General features: G+C 41.1%; 1 protein-coding gene across 1 annotated transcript in view; it reads left to right on the forward strand.

Moving 5' to 3' along the window:
* Window positions 1-693: 693 nt before the first annotated feature.
* LOC142558283 (peroxidase-like) overlaps window positions 694-20,990 on the forward strand; it is a 112,100-nt gene continuing 91,803 nt past the window's right edge. The window contains exons 1-2 of the mRNA XM_075670437.1: window positions 694-847; window positions 13,130-13,231. Coding sequence (XP_075526552.1) covers window positions 694-847; window positions 13,130-13,231 — 256 coding nt within the window. The remainder of the gene's footprint in view (window positions 848-13,129; window positions 13,232-20,990) is intronic.

Below are 20,990 nucleotides of genomic sequence, written 5' to 3' on the forward strand. Positions count from 1 at the left end.
GTTATTGGCTTTTGACTTGCTCTCACATGTCCTCAGTCGCTATTATAACCAGTCGCAGAACATGACAAGACGAATGCAGCAGCAAAATCTGAACGGCGGTTGGGGGAAGCTGACCGTACCGAGTGTTATTCTCTATACTAACATAATTATTTATAGAGGACTTACATACGCAGGGAGGATATCCGCGGGATATTTTGGGCCAAGCATCGTAAGGGCAGGTTTAAAGATGACAGCACAAAAATTCATATACATTCGGGAACCATGTTACGCAAGGGACATTCAATACACATAAGCTCACACTGACCTAAGCAGCGGGAACGATTAGTGTCGGTAAGGAGCGTATTTTACGTACACCTTTGCATCGCGGACAATTATTCTCCCGGTGCCACTAGAATAATTCGCTAACTCTAGTGTCCATCTTTCCTTCAGTGAAATAAAAGTATTTACTACGCATATGCATCATAGATTTGCCTCGCGAAATCAGCGTACGCGCGGAAGGGCAAAACATATTTCATTCTTGGGTCCTTCCCATGCGCGATATTGTTTACAAGCTTGTTATTCCAAATACTTTTGTTTACAGGTAATGGCATTCGAGAATAATAAACAAAAAACTATTTAAATGACCACGCGAGCCTATCGCTATGACGCTTTCACCCATTGTAATTGCATGTTCTTTTTCTTCTCTTTACTACTATGAACAACCTAGGACCAGGTCCAAACCCTTCCTGCCTTCAAGGACCGGACTGCATGCCCATCGAGGTGCCCGAGAACGACGATTTCTACACGCAGTTCAACGTCACGAAGATCGGCATGATGCGGACGTACCCGTGCAACAAGTGCGGAAATGGTGGGCAGATAATCATGCACATGGCGGGTGTGTTCTTTACGGAGGTCGCATGAACTGTTAAACCGCAGAACACAAACTCTGCAATTTTTAAACATCAAAGAGGGAGTAGCAAAGCTATGTGGAGTCTCAACCCGGGTGTTTGTGAGCTGCACGTCTTTATAAGCTTTTCTCTAGATCAGGCGCCGTCTCTCTAAACGTTTACTAGATGACTGCGTGCTTTATGGTTTACTGGAAAGAACTATCGTCATGTAAGCTTCTCTGTGCTTCTGCTAAAATTATAATTTTATAAAGAATAGCCAAGCTCTGGAATTTTTAAAGATAGCTCTCACTTCAGTAAAACGTGTTTTCACAAATGGGTTGCTATTTAATAACAGCATGAGGCCTCAACCATGCTCCTCCATTTGTTTCAAGAAATTTTGCACAAAATTTAGGCGTAATACGATCCACAAGGTATTACTCCATTATGCAACACAACACTTGAATACTTGAACACCATGTGCTTTGGGCCATCCAGAAAGCATGTTAATGAACTGCATGTTTAAAACACACTGCAGTGTTGGTTGGTGTACGTTCATAGCCTCAACCTGAGCACAAGAACAAGACTCGGCCAAACAGACAACTCGGCACGTGCGTTTCTAAATTTAGTTAAGAGTCGATGGAATTGCAGAGCGCGTTGTGTTCAAATTGCAATCAGCATTTGCGAAGGAATTTCATTGAGTTATAATTTTTTTCTTACTACGCATGTATTTTTATATTACGCCATTAGTAATAGTTTGCGTTGAGTCACCCAGATTTTCTGGATTTTACGGTCAGCCATCGGGATCAGAACATGTTCCGAGTGTGAAATGATGATAAAAGGAAAGCAGCGCTTTTCTTTTTATTTATTGCAAATATTATCAGTAAGGATTGTATAATAAAGCTGGCGTTCATATTATCTTTGATGTAAGAGCAGATAAACAGATCAATAAAAGCAATGAAAAATAAGCAATAATGTCCTGCTACTTTGGGAAGAACCACTGATAATTGCGGCAAGGGCTTTGTGTTCAGCAACTGACGAGAACTTTTAGGTAGTTTTCATTGCATTTCATTTTATTTCCTGAAAGACCAATAGTATTGGTATTACAAGAGTGGGGATACAACGTATACGAACAAGTGTTATAATGCATTAAATTCTGTGTGTAAAAGTTGTTACACCTTGAACGAATTGTGAAGAGCAGGTGACGGAAGCGATTTGATGAGGAAAGCCATTCCTGTCTTTAGATGCTCAGTAGAAAAATGAGGCTGAAAATGTACTTGTGCCTGAATGTGGTTCTGCCACCTGCTGGAGATGGCCAATGCGTCATGACCGGCGCGTTAGGGGAACAATGCATGGTGGATGATTAAGCGTCGAATAGTAGAACCTGCGGAAGAGGGAGAGGGTGGCAATGTGGCGACAAAAGTATAGAAGCGATAAGGAACATTCTTTTTTCAAGTGTGATATGCCGACGTTGTTAGAGCATGTGGAATGAATGTACCTGGTGGCGCGGTTTTGAACTGCCTCGGGGGCATTGGCGAGATATGCTTACGCGGATGCCAGATGGGAGATGCGTATTCGAGTTTCGTTCTTACCAACAATTTATAGCTTAACAGTTTTACATGCTATGAAGCAAAGCCTAGCTGACGTGTTAGAAATGCCACTGTTTTGTTAGCCGATGAAATAACATTAGTGACAAGCGCGTTCGAGGTTGCTTTCATATTAAAGTCAGTTATATGGCATCTCACTAAGGTATTTAACTAAGCATTCCATGGCAAAGAATATCGAGAACCCATAACAGGACGACAAGGAGACCCGTACTAGGCGAATAACATACCCTGTACAACCATCAAGCCAATTTCAATATATGTACTGACAAGTCTTCGTCCGAAGCTCGGGAATACAAATATGCTGCCCTAATGGTGAACTGTAAAAATCTTGTCAGGTGTTTTGTAATGTCAGGTGTTCTCTAGAAACAGCGATACTGTATGAGGCACACCTCACACCCATTGGAAGCACTAGGGCTTTGTATGCCGGATAATTTCCTCGGTCGAACATAGCAGCGTTTTAGCGCGGTCATCGCTGGCTGAATTAAAGGGAAATAATGAAGTCGTATAACGTGTTTGTAACTTAAAAATTCCTAATTGTGTCCGGCATATTATCAAAGTTAAAGAAGATACGCAGTCATGCACATACAGCAATATAATATCACATAAATATGAAGCAGACCCTTCTCATATTGTTTCTTTAGCCAATACAGTTCAACAATATGCATTCATATACGACATTTTACAATTATAAAAGCTTAATATCGTTTGATCTTTTCTTTCTATCCTTCTGTATTTTTTTCGTGGCCGTCCTCCACGCAAGCAACGTCGCAGCGCCACGGCGTCCTTTTGTACCCCCGCTGCCGTACAAAGTACAAAATTATTTCTAATACGGAGCAGGTGTAACACGACGTGAGAACGAAGAATTGTGGATTGTTCTTTACGCAAAGCATTCATACCAGTTGTTTTCTATTCAAGTGAGATATACGCAAGGTAACCTTTATTTTACAATTATTGATAGTTCAAAGAAAAATCCGGCTACCCAGATACGTGCATCCTATATGCGTTTGATATCGTCCCCGCCGTTGCGAACTGGCATTGACAACAGCGCGAAAACTATTGCGAAACACTCCTCAACAGCTTCTCTATAGCAAATATTTGTGTCTTGAAGAAATTTGGTAAGAACTTGAAAAATAATTCTCAAAAAAAAAGAAAGAAACGTACCGCCCGGAAATTATGTAAACGTACCGCCCGGAACTTTTATGTAAAAAACTAAGCATTCCGATAAGTGGTCGTCTGTGGTATACGCCTCAGAATTACACATTATTTACGTGATAAAATTGCGGAAGAACCTTGATTACTCCCAAAAGTGATGAGGAACCAATTGCATGACACTACAGCCCTTACAAAAATTTTTATAGAAAGTCCATAGACAGTCTATAGACATTTGTCTATGAAGTCTATAGACTGTCTATAGACATTTCTTTAGACTTGTCTGTAGACAGTCTATAGACTTATGGCCATACACTTTTTATAGACTAGTCTATAAAAAGTCTGAGTCTATAGACTGTCTATACAGTCTATAGACTTATGACCATACTTTTTATAGACTAGTCTATAAAAAGTCTGAGTCTATAGATTTTCTATAGACGGTCTATAGACTTATGGCCATACACTTTTTATAGACTAGTCTATAAGAAGTCTGAGTCTATAGACTGTCTATAGACGGTCTATAGACTTATGGCCGTACACTTTTTATAGACTAGTCTATAAAAAGTCTGAGTCTATAGACTGTCTATACACTGCCTATAGACAGTCTAGAGACTTATGGCCATACACTTTTTATAGACTAGTCTATAAGAAGTCTGAGTCTATAGACTGTCTATAGACTGTCTATGGACAAGTGTATAGGCTTACAGTTCTACTTTTGTAGACTGAAGTCTATAGAATGTCTACAGATGAAATTTGTCCGTAGACATTTTATACACTTCAGTCTACAAAAGTAGAACTATATATACAGTTCTACTTTTGTAGACTGAAGTCTATGGAATGTCTATATACAAATGTATATAGATAGTCTATAGACATTCTATAGACTTCAGTCTACAAAAACAGAACTTTATAGTCCGATACACTTTTTTTCTATGACATTCTGCAGAGATTTGTTAACAAATATGTTTTTTTTTTATCTATAGGCACTCTATATACACAGACATCTTATAGACAAGTCTACAAAGAGTGTATAAGGCCATAACTCCATAGCGGCTATCTACAAGTTAGTTTACATTTTTGTTTACATGCGGTAGCAAAAAGTTTTGAATGCATTTATGCATGTGCACCTGTTCTTTTTCATCTGCACTTATGCATTACCGTTAGTAGATTAATAATGCTTCTGAACCAGCTGTACTTTCATATATGTTGCACAAACAGAAAGAATTTATATAGTGCTGAATCATGCAGTGCGAAAAATAAAACAAATGCGCCAGCAATGCATTCACCGTTTTTATTGCTCGATATAATAGATGAATTCCTTAAATTCATGTTGTATGCTATTATGGAAACAGATTAAATATTTACACTACTCCTTGGCAAGCATGGTCGCCAGGCTGGCCTTGACCTTTGTGTCATTAGTCCCAAAGGTGCTGCAGGTGTATGCTGCAAAAATAACAGGTGTATATTCTTTGTGTGTTCATTAAGCAGCTTAATATATTTGCTCAAATCATCTAAGTCAATACTTAATGCGGTTTAACTATGACTAATGGCTGCTTGTCAATACAAATCAGCACCTTTATACAATGTTTTATTGCACGGTATGGTGAACAATTAAACAGTCACAACTGCTGCTCGTGCCAGCAACAGTATGTTCCCTTTTATGACAAGTTCATATATGATGCATTATTGTACTTATGCCAAATGGTCTCTATATTTATTGCTGAAACGTTACCCAGTTGGGCTGTCTGTACATTTTTTTTGGCTGGTAGTTAAGTATGCCCGTGCAGAGGGATATTTTCAGAAGACGTGACTGGAAGATTCACAGTATCCTGCCTAAGATTGTAATTTATTTTGCTTAATACACATTTAAATGTCTTTCTCATACTTTTAAATGAATGGGTGATTGGCCATAACTTCAACGGAAGGCAGATGGGCTGATTGTATCGATATGGTCACTTAATTTGTTACAGGTAATGAGGGCTCTTGGGCGTGCTAGGAGTTTTCCAAGTTAGGTATACCACATGAGCACCCGAAATACCACACGAGCACTTTGTGTCATGGCACGACAGATATGCACCTCCTAGGAAACAGAACTGATAGTATAGTTCGAATGAATTCTATTACAGTAAATTATTTAAGGTGCTTTGAAAGATGAAAATTTTTTCTAGGCTATCGAGGTTCAGGACGTTTAGATAACGCAAAAAAAAAACACATACTGAGTAAGAAATGCGTTGTCAGTAAGCTTGACTTTCTTTTATATTTCAATAAATGGAACCAATTTCCTTCAATTTTTATCAGGTGAAACGTTTTAAAAATATATTTAACTCAGAGATTCTCTGGAAACTTTGTATGACATATAACAAGACAGCATACCTATGTGGCCATTTTAAAATTTCCCGATCTTTTTCCAAGCCTTCCCTGGCTGTTTTCATGAAAATTTTCTGGCAATCTATGACGCCTGCAGCTTAAGTGTAATAAAAAAATATTGTGGTTTAATGCTTGCCAAGTACTGCCAGTCCATAATATTTAGATAAAACGAATAACACGTCAGTCAATTGACATGCAGTATTAGATTCAACTGACTTGAATCCCTTGATTAATGAAGCTGACAAGGGCTTCGGCAAGTTCGTAATTGATGGCCACACGAGTACAGCACGGAAGACACAGAGACACACGTAAAGCAAATGCAACAATGTGAGGAAAAACTATATAATGAGTTATACAATTAGTTATTTTTACGGTCCAATAGTAGTTTTCAATATAATTTGCTCTCATCACTTATGCCTCTAGTTAACTTTGTTTACCTCTGACTAAAGACTACATGGCAATATTAATCAGTACCATTATGATGTTTCGTTATACTACAGTATGATAAGCAGTTACACAACCGTAATGGTCGCCGGTGCCAGCAACGGTACGTTTCGTTTTAAGACAGGTTCATGTGACACACAGTGTACTTATAAAAATAAAAGAAATGCGAGAATCCCAAACGATTCCTACAATAATACTTGTTGAAACAAAGACAACCGGCTGGACTGTGCATATTTTTCAGGTGTTAATGCAATATGCCCGTGCCGAACGAACATGCTCAGCATACTGACTGCAGTTTTGAACAATCACGTTAAGATTTGCAATTTATTTCCGCTTAGAACAGTCTGCAATGTCTCTTTTCTCATACTTCGAGATGAATACATTTGCCACACTTTCAGTAGAATGCACATGAATGGGGGCGTACTGATCAGGTTACTTATCAACTAAAACATGTTACGATCTCTTAGGTGTGTTGATAAGGGTAGAACAAATGCAATGCCCACTGAATTATTTGAATAATCTGTGCGTTATCGGTGCCGAAGCATCGGAAGCCGCTTAACGCTTTTCATATAGCTCGAAAGATAACTTCTGCTGCTAAATTGTTTTAAAAAGAGACAAAAACAAATCTTCCAACTACCGTCAAACGCAATACCTTCAGTTTGAAACGTGTAAAGGTGTTCCCGGAGCGACTAATTTATTGTTCTCTAATTTTTTCGGCTAAGTTGCGAAGCTGCAAGTGACTGAGCTTTTCGCAGGTTTCATGCTCCAAAAGCGTTTGTGCTTGCATATAAATAGATTGGGTGAATCTAGAGATTTCTACTAGATATTTCTACAAGTCTCGTGTTTTGCTTGCTGTAACTTCCCAAAATTATTTAGATTGGTTTGCCAGGAACCTTAAAAATACTGCTACATTTAAACTATGCGAAAACGGCAGCGCACACACTGCTGATGCATGCCCCGCAAACACGGCCTTTCATCCGAGTACGCTAGCAGTTATTCAACTATGCCTGTCTGTTTGAAAATCCTTGATGCTAACACAATTTCGAGATATATACGTAAAGCGTGTCACGAGAATTTCACTACACATACGGTGCAGCATTCATCGCGGCCGGATCAAGCGCCACTATATGAGATCTACCACACTGGCTGCCCAACACACACAATCCGCTTAGTGGTAGCTCAGTATCAAGTTAAAACATGGTGTACTTCCTTTTTTACGCACCTAAGCTATAATGATAAAATCAACAAGCACGAGCGCTCGCTCGCCGTAAAACATTCCGTATAGTAGAAGCGAGAACAAGAGCGCGTTATCAAACCATGTCAACGACAAACCGACACTATACCCGAGTCGCCTGCGCTACATGCAGCCGGTTCGCGCTACGAAATGCGCTCACATAATCATTAAGTATTGACGCAAAACGTCTTTGATAAAGCTTACCATTCAGTGTAGTTGACGTGTGATGCCACAAAGAAGACACGCATACACAGACACCAACGTTCAGGAAGACACCGCACACCGGCACAACCGTTTACGTGCCTGGCGCACTCGTTGAGACGGCGCCCCGCCGCGCATGCGCAAGAGCTCCGAGCATGCGCAGGAGCTCCGCGCGGGAGGGCGTGCGCGCTCGGAGGAGTGTGAGCGCCTTTTCCTCCTTCATTTTTTTCTTTGTCTCTTTCTCTCTCTCTGCGCGCCATGCGCGCCGGAACGGGTGGCTTTTCTTTTCCGTTATGCATTTTTTTCGTGGACGAAGGATACGCGCTGGCAGGTTGTATGACAAACGCTGTGGGCTATCGTGTGAGACTGGAACGCTAACATGAATGCGCTGTTTGTAAAAGCCGTTACGGGGCCCTTCAGACGTTTTAGACGCATTATTGCCAGCGTCGATGAGTAATGCAGCGTATTTGTAGCATATCTTCCAGCGTACCGCCAAATGTGATGCCCGCACGTATGTTAGTGCTAATTTTCTGTTCCGATGATAGGTCAAAGCAATCAGTACAGCATTGAGGTACTCATATGCGTGGATGCGCAGGCATACCGCCGGCGAAATACTGGGTGGGCTCAGAGAATTTGGCACCTATTTTAAGTGAATGAGAAACTTTGATGAGTTTATAGTGCAGGATATTAGGCAACAAAAGTCGCCCGATGTTAGTGACGCAGCCGAGATATGAAGACAATGTGAAAAGTATCCGAGAATCGGACGACACACAACGCGAACACCACATGCGCGACATCGGTTCATGGCGTATTCACAAAGTCCGCGTTGTCAACTACAAACATTACGAGTGTCTTTGCTGTTAGCTTGATGCCTGTTTCGAATCCACTTGTATCTGAAGCTGGCGTTCATAACATATATTTTAACAATTGCATCGGCGTTTTGCTTCCGTTATTCTGCTGCCGCAAAAGTGATGCGACAACTGTGAAGACTGTCTTGGGATTGCCGAGAGCGACTACGTAGATCATATGTGGTCAACAAATGCGGAGGTATACACTATGCGTATACTAAAGTCTACAAATAGGCTCTACAGCAATCTCAGCAGTATACAACTTTAGTGGCTTATATCAAATGCAGCTATGTATTATCCACCGGTACCTGCGCTTGGTTACAGCGTACACGGGTTGGGCCCAGATTAACGATGTTTGTCTATTGTTAATCTATAGACATGCAAGACCACGACAACTCAGAGGTGGTGAATTCACCACCTGGTCTGCGGGCTTTCGCCACTTATTCACCCCCTTTGCCACATCTTCACCATCTGACCTTCACCACCTGGTCTTCGCGAAGTCTACGTCCGGGAAGCAGCCAGGTTTAGGGCCTTCGGGTGCCTGGAAGACCTTGGTGACTCGGACGGTGCCTGCTCCACCGCGATCCTCGTTCGGTGCAGCTGCACCGAACGCAGACTAGCAGTCTGCACGGTTTGCCCGCCGCGCCGCGGTTGCGGTGCCGTCGTGCATGAACCAGTGCCATATCATCGCGTTCGCAGAGGGCGGGGGGTATGGGAACTCGGAATTACATATTATAGACTTTTTTTTTATAGACATTCAATACACCAGATGTAGAGAAAAAAATAGAAACCTTGTCGACTATTGTCCATAATATAGAGAGTCAATTAACAGACAAAGTATGGACAAAAATAAATAGAAACTGTATCGGCTTTCGTCTACAGGTAGTCCATATAGAGGGGAAGTAGACAAAGAAGAAACAAACTCCTTATCGAATTTTTTTCTATAGACCGTCTATAGACTGCGAGTAGACAAAAAGAAATAGAAATCTTATCGACTTTCGTCTACAGAAAGTCTATATACAAAGTATATGGACAAAAATAAATAGACACTGTATCGACGTTCGTCTAAAAGTAGTCCATAGAGGGGAAATAGACAAAAAGAAACAAACACCTTATCGACTTTTTCTATAGACCGTCAATAGACAACGAGTAGACAAAAAGAAATAGAAACCTTATCGACTTTCGTCTATAGAAAGTCTATAGACAAAGTATGGACAAAAATAGATAGAGACTGTATCCACTTTCGTCTATAGGTAGTCCATAGAGGGGAAATAGACAAAAAGAAACAAACACCTTATCGACTTTTTCTATAGACCGTCAATAGACAACGAGTAGACAAAAAGAAATAGAAACCTTATCGACTTTCGTCTATAGAAAGTCTATAGACAAAGTATGGACAAAAATAGATAGAGACTGTATCCACTTTCGTCTATAGGTAGTCCATAGAAGGGAAGTAGGCAAAAAAGACACAAACACCTTATCGAATTTTTTCGATAGACCGTCTATAGACTGCGAGTAGACAAAAAGAAATAGAAACCCTATCGACTTTCGTCTATAAAAAGTTGACAGACAAAGTATGGACAAAAATAGATAGAGACTGTACCCACTTTCGTCTGTAGGTATTCTATAGAGGGGAAGCAGATAAAAAGGAAACAAACACCTTATCGACTTTTTTCTATAGACCGTCTATAGGCTGCGAATAGACAAAAATAAATAGAAACCCTATCGACTTTCGTCTATAGAAAGTCTATAGACAAAGTATGGACAAAAATAGATAGAGACTGTGTCGACTTTCGTCTGTAGGTATTCTATAGAGGGGAAGCGGATAAAAAGGAAACAAACACCTTATCGACTTTTTTCTATAGACCGTCTATAGACTTGCGAATAGACAAAAATAAATAGAAACCCTATCGACTTTCGTCTATAGAAAGTCTATAGACAAAGTATGGACAAAAATAGATAGAGGCTGTATGCACTTTCGTCTGTAGGTATTCTATAGAGGGGAAGCAGATAAAAAGGAAACAAACACCTTATCGACTTTTTTCTATAGACCGTCTATAGACTGCGAATAGACAAAAATAAACAGAAACCCTATCGACTTTCGTCTATAGAAAGTCTATAGACAAAGTATGGACAAATATAGATAGAGACTGTATGCACTTTCGTCTGTAGGTATTCTATAGAGGGGAAGCAGATAAAAGGAAACAAACACCTTATCGGCTTTTTTTCTATAGACCGTCTATAGACTGCGAATAGACAAAAAGAAATAGAAACCCTATCGACTTTCGTCTATAGAAAGCCTAAAGACAAAGTATGGACAAAAATACATAGAGACTGTGTCGACTTTCGTCTGTAGGTATTCTATAGAGGGGAAGCAGACAAAAAGGAAACAAACACCTTATCGACTTTTTTCTATAGACCGTGTATAGACTGCGAATAGACAAAAAGAAATAGAAACTTTATCGACTTTCGTCTATAGACAGTCTATAGACTTTATATCAACAAAAGTCCAAATCTATAGAAAGGAAAGGTCGTCTATGAAAAGTCTATAGACTTTCTATAGACAGTCTAAAGTCATTTTTGTAAGGGAGTGGCGTTATATAGTAAATTGAAAGTGATACAACACTATAGATTTTAAGTAACAATGTTTATTCCAAGAGGGTCACTTTGTCGTAGAGTTTTATCGCTATAAATAGAATCATACAGTTTAGCTACTCAAAGTGCGAAAAGGGCAACACCATTCTCGGTGCTTATCGTTTTCGTTACTGGGTGCATTCGGGGCAGAACAATCACATCTGTCTGTTTTCTGCCTAGTCTCAGTATTACTCTGCAGTAGCTCTCTTCCCACAGTTGAAGATGATTGCAAGAGTTCACAATTGAGGCGCTCTGGTTCTCCTACAAACATGACAACATCCTACGCCGAGCGTAAGGCCCTACCACAGGTCATATCCACCGACACTACCCTTCCGTCAAAATTTTCGAAACGCGCTTTTCAAGAAAGCAGTTACTGATGGTTCAGTGCATGCTTGCAGCACTTCAGCTGTTACTAGACGTCAGTTCAAAATGTCCCGAAGGAGCGTGCGTAAGCCAGCATGTTTTATTTCAAAACAAACCTCTAATGAATTTCGCCAGGTAGTCCATAGGAACCGACAAATAACTACTAGAAAGATCTTGAGTCAATGGAACTGAGGAAATAATTTAGAACGAGAGTGGTTTTATACTTTATTTTTCATTGTCTTCGTCGCTCAATATTCAATAAGGTTAAAACAGGAAGAAGCTAGAAGGAAACAAAACAAACATGCTATTTCTACGAGACAAGTTCCACATCTGACACCTTGTGCTTTCCTTTGATGCTGCTTAGTGCCTGCACGCTTGCAAACGCTGTCTAGCACGAATGGTAACTGAAAAGTAATGTATTCGAATAAAGAAATTTCAGAATGGCGTTGACTACAAGTGTTAGAAGAAAGCCACCTTTAAGCTTTTTTTATGACAGATATAGTAGGTCTAAAAACTGAGGGCTCATTTGTACCTTTTGATACGTGTAATGCAGTTCCGAACAAAATGTACCGTGTGCTGAGGAGCGTACGAATATAGAATGATTGAAGGCTGCGCGTTTCTGGAGTACTACCAGAATGACAGTAGGCAAACGCTGGAAGAGCATGTCAACGAAGCAAAGTGTAATACTGCCATCACCACAGGATCTTTGGAAAAGATGCAACGATGTTGAGATTGTGAAATAATACAGGTCCTAGGCAAAATCGAGACCACCAACTCAAACTTACTAAAGACAAGACATTCGCGATGAATTACTGTAAATAATTTAGAAGAAACCAGCCATTATTATGCGCTCACTCAACAATTACTGCCTCTTCGCTGTAACCGCAGCTCCCCTGCGCCAGAAGCAAATCACGGCATTCACCGCTTTCAACTGTAGACTACGAAAACTTCTCTCAGAATAATGAATATTCGACAACTTTGAATAATAAGTTCTCGAATCGATTATAATGCGAAAACGAATGGAAACTTGATTTGTATTCAAAACTTCAAATGTTCACACGCCCCTAAAGAAAGCTATCCTTACCTTCCATTTAGTTGCCTATCCCCACTTTCGCCTTGTCATCTGTTAATCGCCATTTAGCGTACTTGGTAGAACGACTATAGGCAATACTGCTGGTTGCATACACGGGGGCACGTTTTTCTTTGACTGCGAATCTTGCTTCCTGATGAACCCGACTGGTTTCTTATTGTACCTACCTGCCACTTACTCGTGAATAGTAACGTGGATAAGAAGACTTCAGCTGCATTGCGGAGTAAAACCGAAAACGTGACTTATGAACGCACAAATTGATCCACCTGCGCCATTCAATAGACAGGCGGTCATTGGTGCATTTGACAGCTTATTATTTGTACGTGCAGGCCCCGTGGACCAGCTGAACCAGCAGACATCGTATGCTGACCTCTCTCAAGTGTACGGTTACAACAGTCAAATCACGACCGCCGTGCGAAAATTCCGAAGTGGTACGTACGCAAAAAGATGAAAGTGGCAAGAGAGGAGGAGGGCGTGGGCTTCTTTGTCGCTGTTTTCGACATTTAAAATAAAAAAAACTTACATAGCCTTACGGATAGCCGCAAGCGTCGCTATTGTCAGCGTAATGACGTCGTTATGGTCAGCAATATCTCGGTCGTATTCGCACTTACACATTGTGTAATGAAAATGTGATTTTAGGTTTGCTGTGGCGTGAAACTGTCGCAAAATTTAAAATACGTCAGAATCCTACAACACGGTTTCCAGGCCTTTCGCTGAAAGGTCCCGTTGTACATATCGACCTATTTACCGCATCTAAGCATAGTCGCTGCTGTTTCAGACCGTAACACACACTGGCGACTCCGTCCCACCGCAGGAACCCACTCCACTCCGCCATCTAGCAAAAGTTTCCTTCACTTAAAACGCCACGCACTCATAAAAAATGACATGCAAACTCCTCTTGGAGTTCTTTAAGTATGCGTAACCACTGGGCCACTTGCCCATCTCCGTGCAGCCCGGTATCATTATCATTGTTATGAAACTTGATCTAACCAACATAAGCCCTTATCAACCCTTTTCATTCGTTATTACACTTATAGGAATAGGTCCGACCCTTATCAATCCTTATCGGTTCTTATTTATTTATTTATTTGTATATTTATTTATTTATTTATTTTCAAAATACTGCAGTCAACACTGCTGCCTGTGCAGGAGAGGTTTTCTGATTTTTTTTTGTTTCACATCAAGTGCAATGACCGAGAATTCACAAAGGTATTTACATTTCTGCAAGCAAAAATAGACGCTGGCAGACAATTTCACTCTTAAACCGTGAGTCGAAAAAAATACTCTTGAAACATCTTCGTCCTCGCAAAAAACGGGCGGATAACATTCGAAAGATTAATTCTAGATTACCTGTGTTGCGCACGGGAAAGATAAGTTTCGCGTGGCAGACCTATTGTGTTTTGATAGATCAAATTAGGCATTTTAAGTCTCGCAATGTTTCGGCGGACACGGAGTGGCTCCCCCCAGATTCAGTCGCAGCAGCATGTCGATAACAGATGAGAAAGATACTCAGATACAATAAATCTAGAGCCGCGGCGCTGAATTCGTTCTGCCCGTGCAATATCTTTAACGTAGTGTAGACACCACGCTGTGGAAGCGTGCTCAAGAACTGTGCGGACTATACGGCGGAATGCCTCCAGTTAACACTTGAGGGCAAGTCTTAATTTTCTGCGCAGAAAGCATAGTTTTTTAAATGCCGTTGTGCAAACGTTGTTCAGATGCTTATCCCATTTTAAGTTGCTTGCAATAGTTAGTCCTAGATATTTGACACGTTACTGACTGAATATTTTTATGAGCAATGCGATACATATGATACAGTCGCTTTTTCTTTGCGGTTATTCTCATAGCAATTGTATTATCAAAATAGATTTTCATATCCTTTCATTCGCACCACTCCGCAAGTTTACAGAGGCTCTTGTTCGGTAGTGTTTGACAAGAGGTGCTATTACCAAAACTGTACATCACGCAGACGTCAGCGAGTAGTTTTACTGTAACAGAGTGATCGATGTTAGAAGAAATACCGTTTCTATAAATGAAAAATAACAATGGGTCAAGTACGGAACCTTGTGGTAACGCTGACAAGACCAGTAGGTCAGCAGACCTCACACCTGCGCACTCTACAAACTTAGTGAGATTTTTCAGTCAGATAAGCCTACAAACACACTATCAATCTCTCAGGAAGCCCGGCATCCCTAAATCTGTGAACGAGCAAAGTGTGTTGCACGCGATCAAAATCTTTTGACATGTCAAAAAGAAGGGCATTTATTTATTTATTTATTTATTTATTTATTTATTTAACATACCTTACAGGCTCTACGGGGGCACTGTGTAAGGGGGTTACAAAATGAAAGGGACATAAAGAAAAGAGTAAACAGCCTCCTGAAGTCTGGTACAAAGGATACGTACCAATGCAGGTCTCTTCAACATTACTAGAAAGTCCAATACAGGAAAAACGAATAGATCGAGGAATACAATGCTTCAAGGGATATTTGGAGAAAAAGATGCAAAAAAGAAATAATATACACAGGACATACAAGTTAACACGTGACCCAGCATAAAATACCAATTGGTAAGAGCGAGATAGGAATGCATTAATTAAAATGAAAACATCGCAAGTTCGAAGCACATTGCCAACTACAAGAAACAAGATAAAATTATTTGTAAGTGCTATTATGAAGAATGCTCGTGCAGGAGATGAAGAAATATTTCTTGTCTTACTCGGGGCAAAGTTATCAGGAAGATTGTTCCACAAGCGAATGGCCATAGGGAGTGCGGAAAAGTTAAAGGCATGCGTCGTATCGTACATGCGCAAGGCAGTGGTTATTTAATCGTGAAACATGGATAACAGAGCTATATTACGGCGAAGAACCAGAGGCTGGAGAAAATGATCGAGTCTGATTTGCGTTATGCTGGAGTGCAGGCTATAATTACATGAGATGAAACACGCACTCGGTTGTGGACTGATTCAAGCATGTCGATTAAGTAGGTAGAATACGGGGATCAAATGGATTATTTATGTTCGAGCTATGGACGAACAAATGTCCTATGGGCCCATTTGCGGATGTTGGAAGGTGAATTACCCAGATTACGACGTAGGTGACCTAATGTCCTTGAAGCTTTTGCGCAGGTGGCTGCAATGTGGTCTGTCCAGGAGAGGTTTTCGGTTGGGTGAACACCCAAATATTATCTAGAGCTGAAGCAAAATCATGTATAACAGAAATTAATTGCGTAGTTCTTGAGGCAGTCTCCGGGAAGCATGCTGATGATACTCAACGAAGAATTTTTTTTTTCGATTCTACGTGCCGAGATAACTGGTGTGCTATTACATGTTCAAACAATTTACAGCATGTGCGTATTAGAGAAATTCGTCTGTAGTTCCAAGCTGTTCGTCGGCTTCCTGATTTAAATACTGGAACTAATCTTTCTTTGAGCCAATCTGTGCATAAGGAGCTTTGATTTAGGGAAACGTTCAACAGAACATATAGGTAATGCGATGCAACTTCTGAGTATCGTACAAGGAAGGCATTCGGTATGCCGTCAGCGCCGCTTGACGTTTTTGTTTTGTTAACATTTAAAAGAACGGAAACTATTCCATCACGAGCAAGAGCTAGGCCACGCATTTGGTTTGCAACGGCCGGTAGATCAGAGTGTTGCATTCGCAAATATTGAACGTTTGGCCTCGTAAACAATTGGAGAAAAGTAGTGTTCAATTCATTTACTGTTGAGGTGAGGTTTGTACACATGTTACAATCAATCTTTAGCTTTTTCACACACGGTTCCGATTCTGACATGTAGCGCCAGAATCCTCAGAAGATTCCTTCGAGAAAGCTGTATGAGCTGGCCTATAAAGTTTACTACGCGCAAGCTTCAATTTAGTAACCAGTTGTCCTTTATGGCCGGTTAATGATGACGTAGTTTTACCCTTCCCTTGTCATTCAATACGCAGCTCAAGATGGATTATGTCTCGACTAATTCATGGGTTTCAACGCTTTGTAGCCTTTCTACGCAGAGGAACATACCTGTCAATGCATGATAAGACTAGTTTCTTGAACTCGTTCCAAAGATGAGAAACATCGCCACCATGCTCAAAATCAGAAAGCGAGAGATGTATTGCCTCCTGGACAGATTTACCATCTGTAGCATTAGTCATGAAAGTTGTTACCGAGGGAGGCATTTTTGTGTTATTAATTCTTAGAGCAACTTGAAGAATCTTGTGGTCCAAGATATCATCAGCAGTACTGACTGAGTTATATTCATGAACATGTTTCTCAAATACAAGTTTAAGGATCGATTGTGTAGTTACAGTGGCACGAGTCGGACTAGAAACTAGTTGCTTCAAGTTATGAAAAAATGAAGAATCAAGAAGTAGGCGTGCATTGTCAGCGCCATCGGGCCCGGAGATGATGAGTGCGTTCCAATGTATGCCAGGCAAGTTCAAATCGCCAGCGAGCGCCAGCTTGGGACATGGGTCGAACATGTGCTCTAGGTAAGCGGCCAGCACTTCCAGGTATAGCACACAGCTTTTTGATAGCTGGTAAAACACGCTAAAATAAGCAGAAATATTTCTGTAGTTGAATTTATACCAGATATTTTATGCTCTCGAATTCCCTCAAGCGTGACACATTGAGCTTCATTTTTGGTTATTATTGCCACACCCCCTCCTTGTCCCTCGCACACCTTATTTTGTTGGAAGCTGGAATAATTTCGCCATAGTTAATATTAGGTGTAAGCCATGTGTCGGCTACTGCAAGTATATGAGGGTTGTAAAAAAATAATGGTCACCAAGTTGATTGAAATTATTGGCAAGACTTCTTGCATTAAGTAAGGCAATTCTGAGTTGTTTCCTTTCGAGTCAGTTTGGTGTACGTGCAGGTCCCGATTTATGAAGCGTGACAATCTGCGCATTTACTTCGCCCCATACGTATATGTTGTCGTTTACACATCGCCGGTCATAGTCCAGGGAAATCATTGGCGCCTCATCTTGAAATTGCTTACCATACCACCAAAGATAAGATCGCTTAGTAAGCATAGCGTTAGAATAATCGTGACAGATCGAGACACCTGTTCTCTTGAGCTTAAAGGAGTTCTTCAATACACGTACTTTTCTATTGTAGTCAAAGAAATTATTCGGCGCAGGCCTAGATTTATCGGTTATTCTTCCTATTCTGTGTATCCTTTCGATTGTGTTGCTTGTGAGACCTAGTTTTGCACAAAACACCTTATCAAGAACCCGTATTCTCAAGTCACCAGGGCTCTCATTTGTCCCTTCCTCAAGGGCATTAATTATAATATTCCTTCGTCGACTTCGGTCTTCCATGTCATTTAACTTCTGTTGATCCCTTGCAATTTCTTTCAGATAGCTGACCTATTACCTTAACAAAGCAAGTACTGTGTTCGCTATGACAATAAGCACGTTGTTTAGTTTATCGTACCTATGGTTCACTGTTTCTTCCAGAGATTATTGTGAAGCAGAAACACTGGTTATCGATGCCTGCAAGGCTTCTTGCATATTTCTTAACATTTTCTCAATATCGAAAGGTCCAGGCATCACTTCTACGTCCTCTACCATCAGTAACAGAGTACATTCGACGCTTCATCAATCAATGACAAGCATACAGCTGGGCACGGCAGGACAATAATGAACCTATTACCTCTACGCAAACAGCTAGATGGCGTTGCACACCAACCTGTACAAAAAGGAACAATGGATTCATCGTTGTGTTCACGAAGGTCCCGCCGTGCCCTCTGAAGTTGGCCCCGTCGGTGTATCCCAATGGCGGCATGGATTTCACGTCTTGCTGGTCTGTGTTCGTCATGAAAGCCCGTCTTCCATAGGTGAACATGTGGACTTGAGTGTCGACTATCGTTGTTGGGATATTCGATGCATTGCACCTGGTATAGACGCAGTCCACAGCGTCTCCTGTACAAAAATCAGCAACGGATTCATCTTTGAGTTCACGAAGATCCCGTCGTGCCCTCTGAAGTTGCCTCCGTTGGCGTGGCTTGTACTATTCAAATAACGGTGCTGATTTCACGTCTTCCTGGTCTGGCTTCGTCATGAAAGCCCGTCGTTCGTAGGTGAACACGTGGTCTTGAGTATCGGCTATCGTTGTCGTGATATGCGATACATTGCGCAATGGTATGGACGCAGTCCACAGCGTTATTTGTACAGAAAGGAACAACGGATCCATCGTCGTGTTCACGAAGGTCCCACTCTGCAGTGTCCTATGATAATCGCGAAATCTGAATTTAGCTGATGTCTACAATACTACAAGTTGGCTCTGTTTGTGGTCTTAGATCTGGCGTTTATCCAAATATTTCAACAAACCCTTTACAAAAGCTATTTTCCTTTGGAATTTGTTTTCTACCCACAGTACAATGCATTCATATAGTACAGCTATACTCACTTTCTGGAAGCGTCGGTGTTTACCCCGGTGGATAAGAGAGTCGGCTTCTGAGCGTAGAGCCTGTTGGTTGGAAAATTACCACCGCCAACGTTTTTCCTTTCTAACTGGTTTTGTTTGATACATGAATTATTTTATCGCAGTTTGTCTTACGTGGTGTACGGACAGAGGAGTTTCCTCGTTAGAGAGGCCTAGAAATGATCGCGTATTTAGAAGTTTGAACCCTGTGATATTTATCTTATCCCACAACAAAATTCGTCTATAACGTCGAGAGAGCAATGTCCCATTAACAACGCGCACGCCGTTCGTGACCTAAAAGTACCAAGCGCACAGCCTTAAAGAAAATAAACGCAAAGGGAGATGACCATTACCGTTGCTGAACACGATAAGTCCCAACGAGTGCAACCTTTTAAATGTTTAAGCATTTATGTGCCTATCCAAAGAAAAAAAACCGTCTGTCAGTCCCCTTTTTCAAGAGTACAAAGCAACATGGACACGTTCGCATTAGAATATCCTTACGCATGTCTTTAAATATTTGAGCTTTCGAGAATTTGTAAAGGAGCTTACGGGCATATATTTTAAAAGCAATGCACGCACTGAGTACTTAGCATGAAACACGGTTTACCCTCGCATTCCCGAGTCATGCACCCACACTTGTACCTGAGCTCTTCTACGTACTGACGCACGTAGGAGAGCTCAAGTAGCTAACTCTGGACCGTGTCATTTTCGCAATACGATAGCAGGTGTCAAAGCCTATGAGTGTTCACTACTGCTCTGCCTTGTAGACGGCGACTTCATAGGTTAGTTTGGTTGGGTGCGAATAAAAGCAAGCTTAGGCATGTGTCGATTGTGACGCACGGGAAGCAAAGTGCTCAGCCTATAACTCATTTTTTTTCTTGGCTTGCGTTGCGCAAGAATCCCTGCGTTACATTAAAACATTTTCTAATTAGTGCTCTGCTTGCATTTCCGGACAGAACAGCTTTGTGCATGCTGAATACATTGCTCTATATAACATATATAACATGCTGAATATATGTTATGTGTGTGTCAACAATGGCCCAATAATTTGTATGAGCAAAATTATGCTGTGATGGCGACAGTGATGTGTCGTAAGCACGCAAAGTGACAAGCGAACCAACTGCATTTTTTTTCTCTTCCTCATGAGTGCTCCGCTTCCGAGGAAGAAAAAATGCAATTGGTTCGTTCCTCTTGAGGCGACAGCATCTTCTGTCTGCTACAGCCCAGTAATTCGAAGCCATAGGCGTATTTACTAGTGTTACCTACTCGAAAGGGAGAATTGATGTGCTTGACTTCGATTTAAGAAATGTAAGGAGGTCATGCCATGGGAAACAATCACCAATATTGACACGTGTACTTGTCTTTATCGGTCGACATGTTTCACCGTCTAACAAATGTTATGGCACAGCGCAGGACGCGCTTGCACGTGTGGGAAGTTTCTGGAATGTTATCGATGGTTCCATCCACTGTCTGTGACCGAAACTTGTATAATCTGATTGCATGTGTGCGCGACGCGAATAATGTAGAACTTTGTGGAAGGCGCGCGGGTCCCAGCGATTAGTTTGATCTATAAAAGCCGACGCGCTCGACCCGCTGATCAGATTTTCGACGATCGCCGACAGTGTTCGCCACTATCGTTGTGCTATAAGTGTAGCCTGTCTTGTGGGCACAGGTTCACCCAATAAAAGCTAGTTTTGTCGTTCACAGTATTGCTACTGTGTTCTTCTACGTCACCACCACGTGACAATATAGATTCCATAGATTACGG

This window comes from Dermacentor variabilis, chromosome 9 (genome assembly GCF_050947875.1).
Source record: "Dermacentor variabilis isolate Ectoservices chromosome 9, ASM5094787v1, whole genome shotgun sequence".
Lineage (NCBI taxonomy): Eukaryota > Metazoa > Arthropoda > Arachnida > Ixodida > Ixodidae > Dermacentor > Dermacentor variabilis.